Genomic DNA, 16,544 nt, shown 5'->3' on the forward strand with positions numbered 1-16,544 from the left:
TCTGTGCAAAACCAACTGCAAAGAGGAGAGAAGTATAACATGTTTGTCATTATTTTTTTTTTTTTTTTAAACAAGACTTTACAATCACTTTAACCACTTCTGGACCGGAAGGATTTGCTCCCCTTAATGACCAGGCCATTTTTTGCAATTCGGCAATGCGTTACTTTAACGAACAATTGCGCGGCCGTGAGACACTGTACCTAAATAAAATCGATGTCCTTTTTTCCCCTCAAATAGAGCTTTCATTTGGTGGTATTTGATCACCTGTGATAATTCTGAAAAAAAAAAACCAAACAATATTTTTCACTCTCTGTTATATAACATTCCCAAAAAAAATAAAAAAATTAAAGATCAATTTTTTTCATCCTTTTAGGCCAATTTGTATTCTGCTACATATTTTTGGTAAAAAAAATCCCAATAAGCGTATTTTGATTGGTTTGTGCAAAGATATCGTGTCTACAAACTAGGGGAAAGATTTGTCATTTTTATTTTATTTTTATTTTTTTACTAGTAATGGCGGCGATCTGCAATTTTTAATGAAACTGCGGCATTGCGGCAGACAGGTCAGACCCCTAACTGACATTTTTTACATTTTTAGGGGGACCAGTGACATTACGACAGTAATCAGTCCTAAAAATATGCACTGTAACTGTAATAATGACACTGGCAGGGAAGGAGTTAACCCAGGGGTGATCAAAGGGTTAAGTGTGAGCCTTGGGGAGTGTTTTCTAACTGTATGGGAGAGGGATTTGTGAAATGAACACAGAGACCTGTGCTCCTATATAGGAGGATCACAGGAGCTCTGTGATTATTTCAGAGAGAACAACGGTCTGCTGGGTTTACAACAGCAGACCATCCCTCTCTCTCAGCGTGGAGCGATCGCGGGTGCCCGGCGGCAATCGCTGCCGCCAGTCCCGTGTCATCCCTGCTGCCTAGTGGGGGACGGGTGCGCACCGCAGGGGGCGGGTGCGCACCGCAGGTGGCGCACGCTCGTCCCCAGGAGCGCTCCCGTGAACCGCTGTACAGGTGTGGCGATTCGCGCAGCCAAGCCAGCCTGCCGCAGTTTATATGTGGTGGGAGGTCGGCAAAGGGTTAAGGTTTAAACAATGGAAAAAATAAACCATGCAATGCACTCCTAAATACTGTAAATGCTTGCAGGCTGGTGTGAACAAGCCCTTATCAGCAAAAACTTCTTGTGCTTGCAACCAAACTGTCAAGCCATCAAATGGCTGGTGTCATAACTGATCACACATGCAGCATTATGACAACTGCAGATCAAATATAAACCAAGATGGCAACTTCCATGGCTGTAAAGAATAAAAGGGTTCAGTTTCGCTCTAACTTCCCAAAATTGTGCTTTGCAATTGTATAAATATGATCAATGCTAAAGTCATATCAAATTAAATTAGGTTTTCTGTTTGTGCTTGTAGGTTAAAACATATGTAGACTACAGCTGCAGGAATGCCTGAATTTCGTCAAAGCGCATCAGGAAAGATGTGCAACGTTCGCTTTTTAAATGCCGTCACATCAGTTCTATTGGATACCAATGAGCAGACTTGGGTGTCAGTTGAAGGAAAACCTGAGTCTGAGCTACCCGTACAGTTAAAACATCGAGTCCTTTTCCTTGATTCTTCCCAGCAGAAGCATAAAGAGTTACCTGGTCAGGTTCTTGATCTGGAAGATCTTGAAGAACTGCACTTAGAAAAGAACCAAATTGAAACAATTCCTAAGGACATCTACCAGCTCCATAATATAAAAGTCCTTTATTTGAATAACAATAACATTACTCAGATTTGTGATGAGTTTGGAGAGCTAAAAAAGCTAGAGAGCCTAGACCTTAGTGATAACCCACTTGACTGGAGCTCCCTGGAGATCATTAGTAGACTGCATCAGCTCCGCGAGTTAAGACTCTATAGTATAAACCTTAATGAATTTCCCGTTCTGATCTGCAAAAAACTCCATCATTTGCACCTACTGGGCCTCTCCAACAACAGACTTAAATCTCTTCCATCAGAAGTAGTTAATTTAACACATCTTAAAGAAATTTATTTAAGGAAAAATAAATTTGCCTTGTTTCCAAAAGAGATCTGTGTACTTCAAAGCCTAGAAATTGTTGATCTTGAGGAAAATAGATTGACATCTATATCTGAAGAAATTAGTTATTTATCTAATCTTAATAAACTGTTTATTAGTGTAAATAATCTGTCGTTCATACCAAAGACTCTCAGTCGCTGCACAAAGTTGGCAGTTCTTGATGCTTCTGGCAATCACCTTCAAAAGCTTTCTCATTCACTTAAAGAATTGGGAGATCTGAATGAACTTGGGCTGTCAAATAATGGCCTGAAAATCTTACCATCTACAGTAACTAAGTTACATTCCCTCTGTGTCCTCTATCTGAAAAACACAGGATTGTCAATGTTACCTGCTGAATTTGCGAAGTTGGAATTCCTCAAGATACTGGACCTTAGTCAAAACTCTTTTACTGAATTCCCTACTGTGATCTGTGCTCTCAAGTATCTTCAAGTGCTTTCACTAGATGACAACTTAATGAGCTTGGTAAGATTATACAATCCTATTCTACAATATAATATAAAGTAACAAAATCTTAGCTTAGAGATAAAAATTGAATTTTTCTGATACAGCTAGGTGTCATTTTATAATGTTATGTTCTATTTTACTTCATCTGGCAATGAGGTTTATGTAAAAAGACTATACAGACCTGGTAAGCAAAGCGCAATCTCTAAATTCCAGTATTGCTGTAGTGGCTATAAATATAATGACTTTTGTTCAGCCTAATGAAATGCTAACTTTATGAGTAATTACACATACATCTTCTCTCAATTTGGTTTTTAAGAACTTATAAGCCAATAAAAAAAAAAAACAACATACTGACCTCCCAAGACATTTTATGAAGTTATAATGTTGTTACATGCGGGAGAAATGGAAAACACAGGTGATGCTCTCACCTTTTAAGGGGCTACTTTCTTCTTGTAATGAGGATTCAAAAGGTGTGACATTGTTGTTTGTTTATTAAAAGAAAGTAAGCCAACATGTGTCAAGGCTCTGCACCCCTTTATCAGGGCTGAGCAACAGTGTAATCAGGTATATATACATATGTGAGATGAAGTGCAAAACTAGCAGGAACATAAGTTGGGTGTGTTGGATAATTAAATGGGTGCTTATTTATGTCAGATCTCTGCAAAACACACACTCAGAATTCTTTTTCTACAAGCCATTCATTTGAGTTTTGTTATCCTACACACCTGATTTATATTAAAGCTACTGTTGCATTTCTTCTCACACAGTATGACTTAAGAGCCATACACACTATCAGATTATCTGAAGACTTTTTCCTTCAGATTTACCTTTTCTATGTAGTACAAGGGCCTGCCAGATTGCATACAAATTGAAAGTGTTTAGGTTTGACCTCATATTATATGGTTTTGGTAAGTCTACAGACAAAAGTCTTCAGATAATCTGATAGTGTGTATGGCCCATTAAGCTGGATACACGCTATACAACTTTTGTTGGTAGATTTCCTTTATGCCCTGTACACACTATCAGATTATCTAAGACTTTTGTCTGCAGACTTACCAAAACCATATAATATGAGGTCAAACCTAAACACTTTCAATTTGTATGCAATCCGGCAGGCCCTTGCACTACATAGAAAAGGTAAATCTGAAGACAAAAGTCTTCAGATAATCTGATAGTGTGTACAGGGCATTAGATTTACCCTCAACTAATGGGCCATACACACTATAAGATTTTCTGAAGACTTTTTCCTTTTGACTTACCAAAACCATATAATATGAGGTCAAACCTAAACACTTTCAATTTGTATGCAATCTGGCAGGCCCTTGCACTACATAGAAAAGGTAAATCTGAAGGAAAAAGTCTTCAGAAAATCTTATAGTGTGTATGGCCCTTAAGTAGTGCAAGGGCGTGCCTTTTTACAAATTAAAAGTGTTTAGGTCTGACCCCATATTATATGGTTTTGGTAAATCTAAAGGAAAAAATCTTAAGAAAATTGTATAGTGTGTATCAAGCTAATTTACATTGATGCTCAACACTGATGAAGGAGATGCAGGCCCCCGAAACACTTTGTCTTGCTTTCTTGTAATAAACTGAATCACAATCAACAATGTGATACCTTCTGAATCCTCATTACAAGGAGGGAAAAGCCCCTTAAATTGTAGGTGGTTCTTCTGTTTTCATATCTCCTAAATACAAGAGTTAATTACCTTAGTTTGGAATTTGTTAACTTATTCCCCCATTCCTCTGTTATCAGCATCAGTCACTTCTGAGAAGTTTTCCAGACACATGAGATAAAATTGTGTCAGGAGGGGAAGGTAATGCTCAGAACGGAGCATGTCTATTCACAACACAGTTCTTTTGCTGTGTGGAGGGGGGGGGGGTGAGTTCCCTTCCTCCAATCAGCTCTCAAACACTGTTACTGTAGTCTTCCCCCTCCCTCTTCTGTGCTCCTGACAGATGAAGAGTTTTATCACTTTTCTGCCCTTTTGAAGGAGTTTAGGGAAGAGAAGACTGCAAATAAACAAGTAAACCCTATGTAGGAGGATTTGTTTAATCTCTGTGAATCATCTGAGGCTGTTCACTTCACTGGGTATATTTGAGGGTTTACAACCACTTTAAGCTGGCCATAAACTGATTAAAATGATGGCCATATCAGCAGGGACTGGGCATGTTTTGGTCAGCAGGGAACAGCTGAGACCGGGCATATCTCGGTCAGAATACAATGTCCAGGTCGAACAGGGTATTCCTCTAAGGAATCTTCTTTGAAATCCTATAACTATACTAGAACGTCTGTGAGGTTTTCATTGTTATATTTGTCCTCCTATCCCAATGCCCCCTACTTTCTTGATTTCCTATCTTGATTTCACAGGGAAAAAGTAAATTTAAATCTCGAAAGCTGACAGAGGTTACTCTATCCATAACTTGAAAGTTTTGACTCGTGTTGGGTTTTCTTAAAACAGACCATTTCAAAGTGTGAGTCTGTATGTGTATTAAAATTGAAGTAGCATAGTTTCAACTTAGTAAAAACAAATGTTCTTAATTTAGATTCCACCACAAATAAAATCATTACAAAACCTGACACACTTGGGAATTACTGGAAACAGGTTTCCTGCTTTTCCAGAGGAGATCTTCTGGCTGGAATCTTTGGAGAAATTGTATATTGGACAGGATCGTGGCACTCAACTTATAAATTTACCAGACAACATATGCATGCTCACGGTGAGGTCACGTTTGTATTATATTTTTTCTATTTCATTAATCTGGCATTTGATCTTGCCATCATTGAGTCAACTAAATTTGTTTGAAAGCACTTCAAATTTCATCCAGACCTGCTACTTGACTGGAATTCCAGACATATTAAACAGGTTAATTTTGTGCATACATCATACCTATTACAACATGTCCAATTTGAATGTGAAAAATGCTTTTATATTTTTCTATTTTTCCAAATGTAATTCTACTAGTGTATGGCAAGCTTAAGATAAACACATATACTCAACAAAAGAGTGAACACAATTGATGTTTTGTGAGCTAACTAAAAGATTCAAAGGAAAACTTCATATTGACTTCTTGCAATATACTGTATTTATAATGATCTGGGGATGAAATAAAAAGCCTGAAACAGACATGTATTTTATTTTATATATTTTATCCACTGCAGTCAACATCCTTGGCACCATACTAACTCTTCTGCCATGTACTCATATTCTTAAAGTGTAAGTCCACCCTAAAACTAAAATCCCTGAATCTATAGACCTCAACGATCTGACACTAACCTATCTAGCCCTGTAAAGAAGAAATCAGCATACATACCTTTTTTGAAGCCGATCCAATCCGGTCTCCAGTGGCGGAAGCTCTGCAGAGGAAATTAATGGGGAGTGAAGTCACCCATAGACTTACTATGGGGCTTCCGTTGTCAGCTGTGTCCTCTGCACCCGCCTCCACAGGGAAGCTCAGCGTGGGATCGGGTCAGATTGGCTTCAAAAAAGGTAAAAGTAAAAAAGCTAAAAAAGGTAAGTATACTGATTTTTTTTTTTTTTTTTACAGGGTTAGATAGGTTAGTGTTAGATCGTGGAGGTCTGTAGATGCAGGGATTTAAGTGTTAGAGTGGACTTCTACTTTAAGACCCTAATAAAAAAGGAATCCACCTCAGTTATTACCCCTGTTACCTTAAAAGCAAAATTGTAGTTTTAATGTGATAGCTACATAAGCATATGTATAAAAAAAAAAAAAAAGAAGAAGAATGTGACTAGCGGAATAAAGTCAGAAGAGTTATTTGGAAAGATTATTTTTGTGTCTGTTCCCTACTGCAGTAGTTATCAATTTCCACTAATCAATATTAGGATACTTGAGTTGCCTGTATGTAAAATGTCCAAGATAATACCAATGCTTTCATTTTTTACAGGTGACACAAAATATGTAGGGTTATTGAAAAAGCAGCAACATTATGCCATATTTCCAAGTAATCTTGACAAAATAGCAACATGAGCATTTGATTATCAATAATAATTAAATGTTGGAAAATGTGAGTTCATGCACATAGGCTAGGTGAATATCAAATAGAATAAAGTTGGTCAAAACAGAGCTAGGTAAGGACTTAAGCACATGTACCGAATGTTAGCCTGTGTGTAGCACTCTTTGTTGAACTGGAAACCGAGGGGGGGGGGGGGTCCCCCACTGTCATGTATGGCATTGCATATACTTTAAACACTCAATGCATGATAGATGTTTGCTCTGGATACATACAAATATAAAAAACATGACATTATTATAACTTTGAAAGAAGATTTTATCATCAGTTTAGGAAGGGGTTCCTTACACTAACTGTGATTAAATTGTGGGATAGGACGTGATAATTTTCTTACAACTAATAATATCCACGATTACCATTACTAAAGGCTAGGAAAGCAATATTTTATTCCAGTGAGTTGATCATACTGACCCAAGGAGGGGGTTAAGAATATTTTTTTTTTAACCTACTGCAGTTGATTCACTAAAACTGCAGAATTTAAAATCTGGTGCAGCTGTGCATGGTAGCCAATTGGCTTCTAACTTCAGCTTGTTTAGTAAAGACTTTGACAAAAAAAAATAGAAACTGATTGGTTTCTATGCAGAGCTGCACCCAATTTTGCACTCTCCAGTTTTAGTAAATCACCCGCTGTCATATGTGCTCTGGGGTATTGAAACCATACGATGGGCGTGACAGCCAGAATACTTTCAGGAGACAAGCAATAGGAATCTTTAGGCCTCATGCACACAGGGTGTTTTTACAGCCGCTTTTAGGAGCAACAGACATTTTTTTTTTGCAGTTTAAATACGCCCTCCATGTTATTCTATGGCCACATGCACACTTAGGCTTTTAGAAGCTGTAAGTGGCATAGGCGTTTTCAAGCTGTAAAAAAAAAAAACCCAGGGCCAACGAGTTCTGGAGCAGCAGCATTAGGCTGTAAAAACACCTGACACTGCTAAAGGCTGCATACAGGTGTAGCACCCTACAGGTAGGTGGCTAGGTAAAATGTATAGTGGGCCTGGTCTGCCTAACAGCAGGGCTGTGATTTGTTAGGTAGGGTGTCAGGACTTCCAGATGTGCCTGCTGAGGGGAGAAGTATCCCCAATGGCTCCTGTGAAAGGTTTCTCATAGGGCAGTGTGGGAAGCCCAATCAGGGGACACATCCCAGCTTGTAACTACCCCAGAAGGCAGATTAGGCTGCAAAGGATTCTGGGAGTGGGTATAAGTCTGGGGGAAGTGCGTGACAGGTTGTCTTTGGCGGGAGCAGAGTCCCAGGAAGGAGAGTGCTGCTGTCTCTCCTCCTGTCTGAGGAAGGTGGATGTCTCGGGGTGTGGCCTGAGTATCCAGAGAGTGCTGAGTTGAGCTGAGGGGATCCGGTGTGCCGAGAGCCTGCGGAGAGATATGGGTCCAGTCCCAGGAAAGCCTGCACAGGTCGTGAGTACTGAGAATTGCCCCTGGGGGTTTGCCTGAAGAGTTAGAGGGGACCACTCCGGAAGAGGTTCTGGGATCCAGTGTCAGCTAGCTGTAAAGGGGATGCCTAGGTAGAGGACCCTGAAGTTGTAAAGGGGGTACCAGCGGTCTGGGCCTTGAATTGTACAGAGAGTGTCAGTGAAGCGACAGTTACACAAATTTCTACAAGATACTACCTCAAGCTGTACCAAGCGGGGGACAGTATTTAGTGACTTCCACAACACAGCAGTGTCAGGAGTCTACAGCTTTCAGTCTTGGATCTACAGGACTATAAGTCGGGGATTCAACGCTTCTTCGGTTACACAGAGAGTTCTAAGAGTCAGTGAGCGTTGGCTGGCGCCGGCTGGCATCAAGGAGGCGCCAACGGGCATTTTTCAGTAACAAAGTCCCACGTGTAATTAGTTTGAGCCACAAGGAGTATCCCACTCACTCCCTTCTCCCATCCCCTTTAAATCAAATAAAAACCACAAAGATGCCGGAGTTGTTGCTGTTTCAGTTATCACACCGCAGCTCATATGGGTAGGAGAGAGTACCGGTTCTAATGGCAGGCCCACATCAGGCCATAGGCCTGGAAACCTTGCTACACAGTGTTAGGCCACGTCAGACGTTTTTAAGCTGTAGTAGTTGGATTTGAGATTGGAAAATAGAAGAGGGCAGAGCAAGACTAACGCTGCTAAACGTGGCTAAAAAGTGCTTTAACATACAAAACACTTCTAAAAGGACGTTTTTACAGCTGCTTTTTCCTGGCATCAGAACTGGCTTTGCAGCTCATTTTTTCAAACGCCCCATGTGCATGAGGCCTTAAAGTTCTCTCAGCATATTGTTTTTTTACATTATGTTTTGTCCTTTTTTAGCAGAGTATCTGGCTTTTTTAGTAGTGTTAAGTAGTGACTTGGACCATTTATCAGAAAATTCCTGATATAACACCAGCTCTATTGCTTTCTGTGAAAATGACCAGTTGCTCTTCCTGTCGAATGTAGAATCTGAGAGAGCTGTACATTGAAAACAACAGTTTGGAATGTCTTCCATCCACACTGGATCAGCTGCAGAGCCTCAAAGTTCTGGATTGCCACAGTAACCACCTAAGTCATCTACCAGATTCAGTCTGCAAAATCTATGGTAAGTATACCATAATAAAATTAATCTAAACGCATGAATTAATGAATCAGTTAAGCTGGATACACACTATCCAACTTTTGTGGTTAGATTTCCTTCAGATTTACCTTTTCTATGTAGTGCAAGGGCCTGCCAGATTGCATACAAATTGAAAGTGTTTAGGTTTGACCTCATATTATATGGTTTTGGTAAGTCTGAAGGAAAAAGTCTTCAGAAAATCTTATAGTGTGTATGGCCCATTAGTCATCAAAATGACATGCATTTTCCATGTGGACATTTATACAACTGAACTTTATTTTGTATGTAACAGGTCCTCTTTTTTTCACAAAAGCAGTTTCTCCTGCACATTCACTCCCTAATATACTGTTTTGTTGCAGACGACGGATACAACTTTTTCCAAATGTTTTATTTAAGTGACAAATTCTGTTTGGTGCTTTGTTAGTTGCAATGCCCAGACAAGGTGAAATGGATAAGCAGATGTTTGTAAGTTTAAATATTCTGTTAGAGTTTGGTTTCTGTGGTTTGTTTGTCTCCTGGAGCAGTACCACAGCATCACGGACATGGATATCTAAATATGAGTTACTAATGGTAAAAAGATTTATTCGTGATTACAGTTACTTTCTGACACCTACTTCAATTATAGTCTTAGTTTCTAGAGAGTGTTATTCTATAGGAGATGGAGCAAGGTGTTGTGCAGCACTATTAAAGCGAATTGGAAGAATGAAGAACATTTCTTCTATCCCCTTGTATTGGATTTTTTGGAAGAACTGGGATATTCATTTCTTCACCTTATCATTGGGCTATCACATTTAAAAAGACTATTATTATTTTTTGGATGTTCTGATATATTAAACTTTGTTTATAGAGCTGGTTTAGGCGCTCCCCTTTTTTTTTTTCTATAATAAGACTACAGTAAAGCTGGCCATAAACAAGTAGATTTCTAACGAGTGTTCGTAAGAACATTCATATGAAGATTCTCTGTACAGTCAATGACTTGACAAATGCCATTCAAAAGTACTTCAAAATTGTGTTTGATTTAAAACATTTTGTTTGGGAATTAATGCCTTTTCCTGAACGAACACCACACACACACTGTCAGAAATGTATTTGTTCGAGAAAAAACCTCCATCCAATTTTTTTGTCACTAAACATTAATTTGACCCCATTAAGCAATAGAAAATTAAATTAACATTTTTGAAACTTAAAACAAAATTCTGATAGTGTATTGCCAGCTTTACTAAAAATATAATAGGCTGCTATGGGTACTTTTATGTGCTCTTTGTGCCTAAAGATTGCACTGCAGTAAATAAATCTCTTTTCGGTGTAATTAGCAATTCTGTGTTGCAGTGACACGGTAATAAGGTCACTGATCAGTTATTTTCAGCAAGTGTTTTTTCTTCTTTCTTGTTCAGGGCTGCAAAAACTGCTTCTTTACAACAACCAACTGTCTACTCTGCCAGACAATTTGGACATGTTACACACGCTTGACCTGCTTGTCCTGGATGGGAATCCTATGACAGACCCACCAGTGGAGGTATACAGCCAGGGAAAAGCTGCTGTTTGGGAATACCTTAAAGTAAAGAGGCGCAAAAATCAGATGGCAACAAAGGTAACACATCACATGACATTTTGATATTTATAGTATACTATACTCGTGCACAGAAGAAAATTTTCCCTTATGTCCTGAGAAATGCGTGGAAGCTGCCATTGCGGACTTCTCCTTCCAAAAATGCTACTCTTCTAGCTGTTATGTTGACAAATTGAAGACTAGGAGATGTTCTTACATTTTTTTTTAAATCAAATGTGAATTTGTGCCCACACAGGCTAGATAAATTAGGGCAGTGAATGCTCAGGAGGCCAGTTATGCATCACGTATTTCTTATCTCATCGCGTTTTTAGGCATGCCTACAAGAATAAAGGCTTTAGGAGACTACATATATTTATTTTAAATAAAGTGCCCAGAGCTACGCGTCTACCAAGATTTGGGACCATGAAGGTAGCCCAGCAAAAGTGGCCTTTAGTGGCCATTTCTCTGAAATTCAGACCTGTATTTAACCATAATGTAAAAAAAAAAAGAAATTCCCATAGGTGTGGTGCATGATATAGTTACATCATGACTCTGGAATATATGGACATTTATGGTCATTTAAATTATGTGTTTGGCTCTTTATACAATCTCTATGACATTGCAGCTTCTTGCCAATGAGAAGGAACATTTGTTTAAATGCCAACTAGCAGTCTGTGGCCAGAGCGAAGGCAAAGATTATACGTACGTAGCTCCTATAGGAAACAATTTGAAAAGAACTCTAAAAGTTATGAGTAAAGTCTCATTCAAATGGCAGAGCACTAAAAATAAAAGTTCCTGTGTAATAAGTAAAAATTGTCCTGTTATTTTTTTTTAATTGGCATACATGTATACACACACCTTCTCGGGTGCAGATTTTTGGATTTTGTGTTATGGATCTGAACACAGTGCATTTGAAAACAATGAAGTTGCGTTTAGATCTGTAAATAAAAACTGGTTGTAAATTCATTATTTTACAGCCTTTGGATAAGGCCTTATGCGTGCAATGTGTAATGAGTTAGTTACAGTGAGCTCTGTTCTCTTCTGCCACAGCACAGTGAAAACCCCATGGTGAGTGCAGCCATCTACTTATGACGCATTATTTCAATTGATATAGTCAGCGTTAAACATGTTTATGGCGCATTCTTTTCATTGCAATGTATCTCAGAACAGACAACATGGTAGTAGGTGCAATTACCTTACACTTACCTTCTGCAGTTTCTTAAAAACCTATTTCGTATAGTTCTTCATTAGCTGTCTTGAACAATGAATGGATGACTTTTTTCTGAAGCTTGACAAAATAAAAATATATATAATAAAAAAAAAAAAAGAACACTGAAAGGCCTCATGGCCACAGGTACATAATACAATGTAAACTGCAGGTGTATTTCCGTGCTCGGGAGACAACTGTAGCATACATCTGCCCATGGTGATTAAAGCTGTACCAGATATACACTATACTTGTTAAAGCATGACGTAAATCCCTGAAAGCATGCAAGCCACATCAAGAGATTTACACCTGTACCAAAATGACTACTCAAGTATTATCGCAAGCAACAGATTATTGCTGTTTTCTTAAAGTTTAACTAAAAGGCACAACCTTTTTTGGGTTTTGGATAGAGTGGAGAGGGATTTGAACACCTGCCCAGTCTATTAGTTTCTGTGTCTCGGTTAGGGAAATTTATTCTCTTGATTTGTCAAGCTTATCATGATCACCAAAAAGTTAAAGTGAAGTCCTTCATTTTGGGTTGTCACCAGAACAGAAATAGGAGGGCAAATCTTCCAATTGCCACACTAGTTCTGGTGACAAAAAGTGAATGGAAATCTTCCAGCATAAGTCACTTCTGAGTAGTTTTCCCAACACATGAGATAAATTTGTGTCAGGAAGGGGGGGGGCCCAGAATGGAGCTTATCTATTCAGAACACAGTTCTGCTTTGTGGAGTGGGGGTGTGCCTTTCCTCCAATCAGCTCCCACACACTGTAGCTGCCATCTCTCCAACCTCTTCGCTGTGCTGCTGACAGATGAAGAAAGATTTTTAGCACAATCTGCTCTTTTGAAACAGGTGTAGAGCGGGGAAGACTGCAGATAAACTAATAAAACCTATGTAGGAGAATTTGTTTAATCTCGGTTTCTTCACTGGGTATATGAGAGGGTTTACAACCACTTTAACCACTTAAGCCCCGGAAGATTTTACCCCCTTCCTGACCAGGGGGTATTTTGCGATGCGGCACTGCGTGACTTTAACGGACAATTGCGCGGTCATGCGACACTGTATCTAAACGAATTTGGCGTCCTTTTTTTCCCCACAAACAGAGCTTTCTTTTGGTGGTATTTGATCACCTGTGCGATTTTTTGATCATGCGCTATAAACAAAAAAAAAGAACGTAAATTTTGCAAAAATAGCAATATTTTTCACATTTTTTTATATGAAATTCCCCCCAAAAAAATGTAAAAATCCAAATTTTTTAACATTTTTGGCCAATTTGTTTTATGCTACATATGTTTGGTAAAAAAAAAAAAAAAAAATCGCAAAAAGCGTATTTTGGTTTGCGCAAAAGTTATCGCGTTTACCAACAAAGGGAAAGATTTTTGTTGGTTTTTTTTTTTTAACGCGTAATGGCGGCGATCTGCGATTTTTTTTGCGGTACTGCGACATTGCGGCGGACAGATCGGACCCTTGACTGACAGTTTTGACACTTTTGGGGTTACCAGTGACATTTCTACAGTAATCAGTGCTATACATATGCACTGTTACTGTAAAAATACACTGGCAGTGAAGGGGTTAACTTTTTTTGAAAGGGAGGGGCTATGTGTGTCCCTAGCGGCATGCTTTCTACTGTGATTGGCTGTGGCTTCAGATGTATGAACAGTGATCAACGGTTCTACATAGTAGAACCGTATGATCATCCTTCATACACAGGGGAGAATGACAGGCAGCTTGTTTACACAACCCGCCTTTCTCTCTCCCTCTCCCCCGACGATCGCAGAGTGACCGGCGGACATCAGGTCCGCCGGTCACACGCGCGCGGGGGGGTCCGCTCGCTCCCTAGACCCTCACAGGCTAGCGACGTAGACCTACGTCGCTTTGCCTGTGAGGGGCTGACCGCCGACGTAGATAGTCATGCGGCAGTCGGCAAGTGGTTAACCACCTGCCGCAAAATCACACACCTGTACATTCTTGGATTCAAGTGGTTGTCCCCGAGTAATACCTTCCGCGCTCTGGCTGGGCTCTCCCATCCCACCAGGAGGCCCGAGCAACCAGCTGGGATTGGCTTTGATCGAGTCTTCAATCTAGTAACCCAGAAGTGACGTCACAACGCCACTTCCGGTTTACTGGAGCCTTAAAGGCACCAGGTTTTAAATAAATGTCAATATTCAAAACAGCCAAAACTTGCAAAGGAGGGATTTTTATAGACCCCAGATTCCTCCAAAAAAAATACCTGACACCAGACTATTGCTGTCAAAAGGGATGTTTATATTAAAAAAAAAAAAAAAAAGGGACAGTGTAAAAATAAATTAAAAAGAAAAAAATGGATTTTTGTAAAATCTTACCGTAAAATCCTTTTCTCTTAGCTCATTGACAGACATAGTCCTCGGTGATACAGCACCTTCGGGTTATGTTGTCTCCACAGGAGCAGGACTAGACAGGAAATAAAAATGCTCTGGCCACACCCCAGGGGCAGTCCCCGAGGGTATATCCTCTCTCTCTCCGCCACAGCAAATCAGTTATGTCACAAAAGCAGTGCTTAGAGAATTTAACCCAACCCAACTCATAAACAGAGGGGCGGGGACTACGTCTGTCAATGAGCTAAGAGAAAAGGATTTTACGGTAAGATTTTACAAAAATCAATTTTTCTCTATCGCTCATTGACAGACGTAGTCCTCGGTGATACAGCACCTTCGGGAAGTCCCAGAGCAGTATCACAAATGAGGGGTGGGAAAATGGAAATCAAATCCCAATCTAGAAGGCCCAACCGGTGCCAACTAGAAGTTTACAATGCTCATCCTTAATGATGAGACTCAACAAAAAGAAATTTTTCAAACAGAAAAAAACCCTCGAGGTAGACCACCGGTCTCCTCAAATTGCGGCCTGCAAAACCTTGCGGCCAAATGAGGCATCCGCCGATGCCATCACATCAATTTTATAAAATTTTGTAAAGGTATGTACCGACGACCAGGTGGCCGCCTTACATACCTGGACCACTGACGCCTGATGGCGAAAGGCCCAGGAAGTACTGAGCGCTGTAGTGGAGTGCGCCTTAACAGGGAACGGAGGATTCCGACCCTTACTAGAATAAGCCTGTACCACTGTCTGTCTAATCCATTTGGCAATAGTCGCGGCAGATGCAGGCAACCCCTTTCTGGGGCCATCCGTGATCACAAAACGTGAATCCGTCTTACGGAATGATTCCGTAGCTTTCAGGTATACCCTGATTGCCCGAACCACATCCAAGGAATGCAACGCATGTTCCCGATGATGATTGGGCTGAGGACACAAGGAAGGTAGTACAATATCTTCATTCAGATGAAAATCTGAAACCACCTTAGGAAGAAAGGATGGCTTAGGATGAAGTACTACCTTATCCCTATGAATCACTAAGTATGGGGACTGGCATGATAATGCAGCCAGTTCTGACACCCTGCGAGCAGAAGTGATAGCCACCAAAAAGGCCACCTTCTGGGATAAAGTAAGCAAGGGAATCTCCCTGATGTTTTCAAAGGGAGGTTTCTGTAGAACCGACAAAACTAAATTAAGATCCCAGGGCGGTAAGGGCGCGCAGACTGGTGGAGCCAGGTGCCGCACCCCCTGGATGAAATTCCGCACCAAGGATTTGGTAGCTAAAGGTTTCTGAAAGAAGATTGCTAATGCTGAAACTTGACCCTTGATGGTGCTCAAGGCTAGTTTCTGCTCAACCCCTTTTTGCAAAAAGGCCAATATTCGAGTCACCGAATAGGTACGTGGAGGAAATCCTAAAGATTCGCACCACGCAATATAAGTCTTCCATGTGTGATAATAGACCTTGCTGGAAGTCGCTTTCCTTGCTTTAATAAGGGTAGGAATGACTGAAGCTGACAACCCTCTGTCCTTCAGTACTTGGGTCTCAATGGCCAGGCCATTAAAACCAGCGACTATAAAGCACGATGGTAAATTGGTCCTTGAGACCACAGACACTCCCTGTGTCAGAGAAACCTTCAGCTGCAGACTGGTCATCACATGACAAGCACCACATGACTTCCACATGACTTCCTGGCTGCCTATAAAAGCTGAGCAAGTGCTCAGAGGAATTGCTGGTTTGTCTTTCAGCTTCCTGTACCTGAGTTCCTGTTTCCTGTGTGATCGTTTACCTGCTGTGACCCGGATTGACCCTGACCTGCTCTGCTCTTCTCCTGGACCCGACCTTGGCTTGTTTTATGGACTTTGCTTTTGCTTACCTGTGTTTGACCCTCTGCCTGCGACCCGGATTTACCTTCAGTCTCCTGTGCCTTGACCCTCTGCTTGTGACCAAGTCTTGTCTCCTATCTCCAGTGCCTTGACCCTCAGCCTGTGACCTGGATTGTCTGCTTACCTGTGTTTGACCCTCAGCCTGCTCCGGACTTTTACTGCTGGATCCTGATCAGTCTCTGCTCCAGCTCTACAGGACCTCCACGCAAGCTCTACCCTGCCTGCTGGTAGCTTGTGCCTCTTTGTGCCATCCACCCTCTGTATCACCTCCAGAGGGGCGGAGTGCGCTTAGTCGCAACAGCGAACCGCTCTCGGCATCTCGGCCTCGGTGAGTACCTCTATTCTGATAGTACAAACCAACCATGTCAGAGGCCGACAGAGCGCGTTCTCCTCTTGAGATCC

The 16,544-nt window shown here is 40.7% G+C and overlaps 1 protein-coding gene across 2 annotated transcripts in view; it reads left to right on the plus strand.

Moving 5' to 3' along the window:
• The window catches only part of LRRIQ4 (leucine rich repeats and IQ motif containing 4), a 31,706-nt gene that overhangs the window by 1,636 nt on the left and 13,526 nt on the right, over positions 1-16,544 (plus strand). The window contains exons 2-5 of one of the 2 annotated variants that reach the window (XM_082249194.1): positions 1,431-2,556; positions 5,083-5,256; positions 8,998-9,136; positions 10,546-10,742. In XM_082249194.1, coding sequence (XP_082105320.1) covers positions 1,462-2,556; positions 5,083-5,256; positions 8,998-9,136; positions 10,546-10,742 — 1,605 coding nt within the window. In that variant the 5' untranslated portion in view covers positions 1,431-1,461. Of the gene's footprint in view, positions 1-1,409; positions 2,557-5,082; positions 5,257-8,997; positions 9,137-10,545; positions 10,743-16,544 lie in introns of both variants that reach the window. The other variant, XM_082249195.1, reaches the window with a different exon arrangement.

The sequence above is a fragment of the Pelophylax lessonae genome (assembly GCF_965119305.1).
Source record: "Pelophylax lessonae genome assembly, chromosome: 3".
Lineage (NCBI taxonomy): Eukaryota > Metazoa > Chordata > Amphibia > Anura > Ranidae > Pelophylax > Pelophylax lessonae.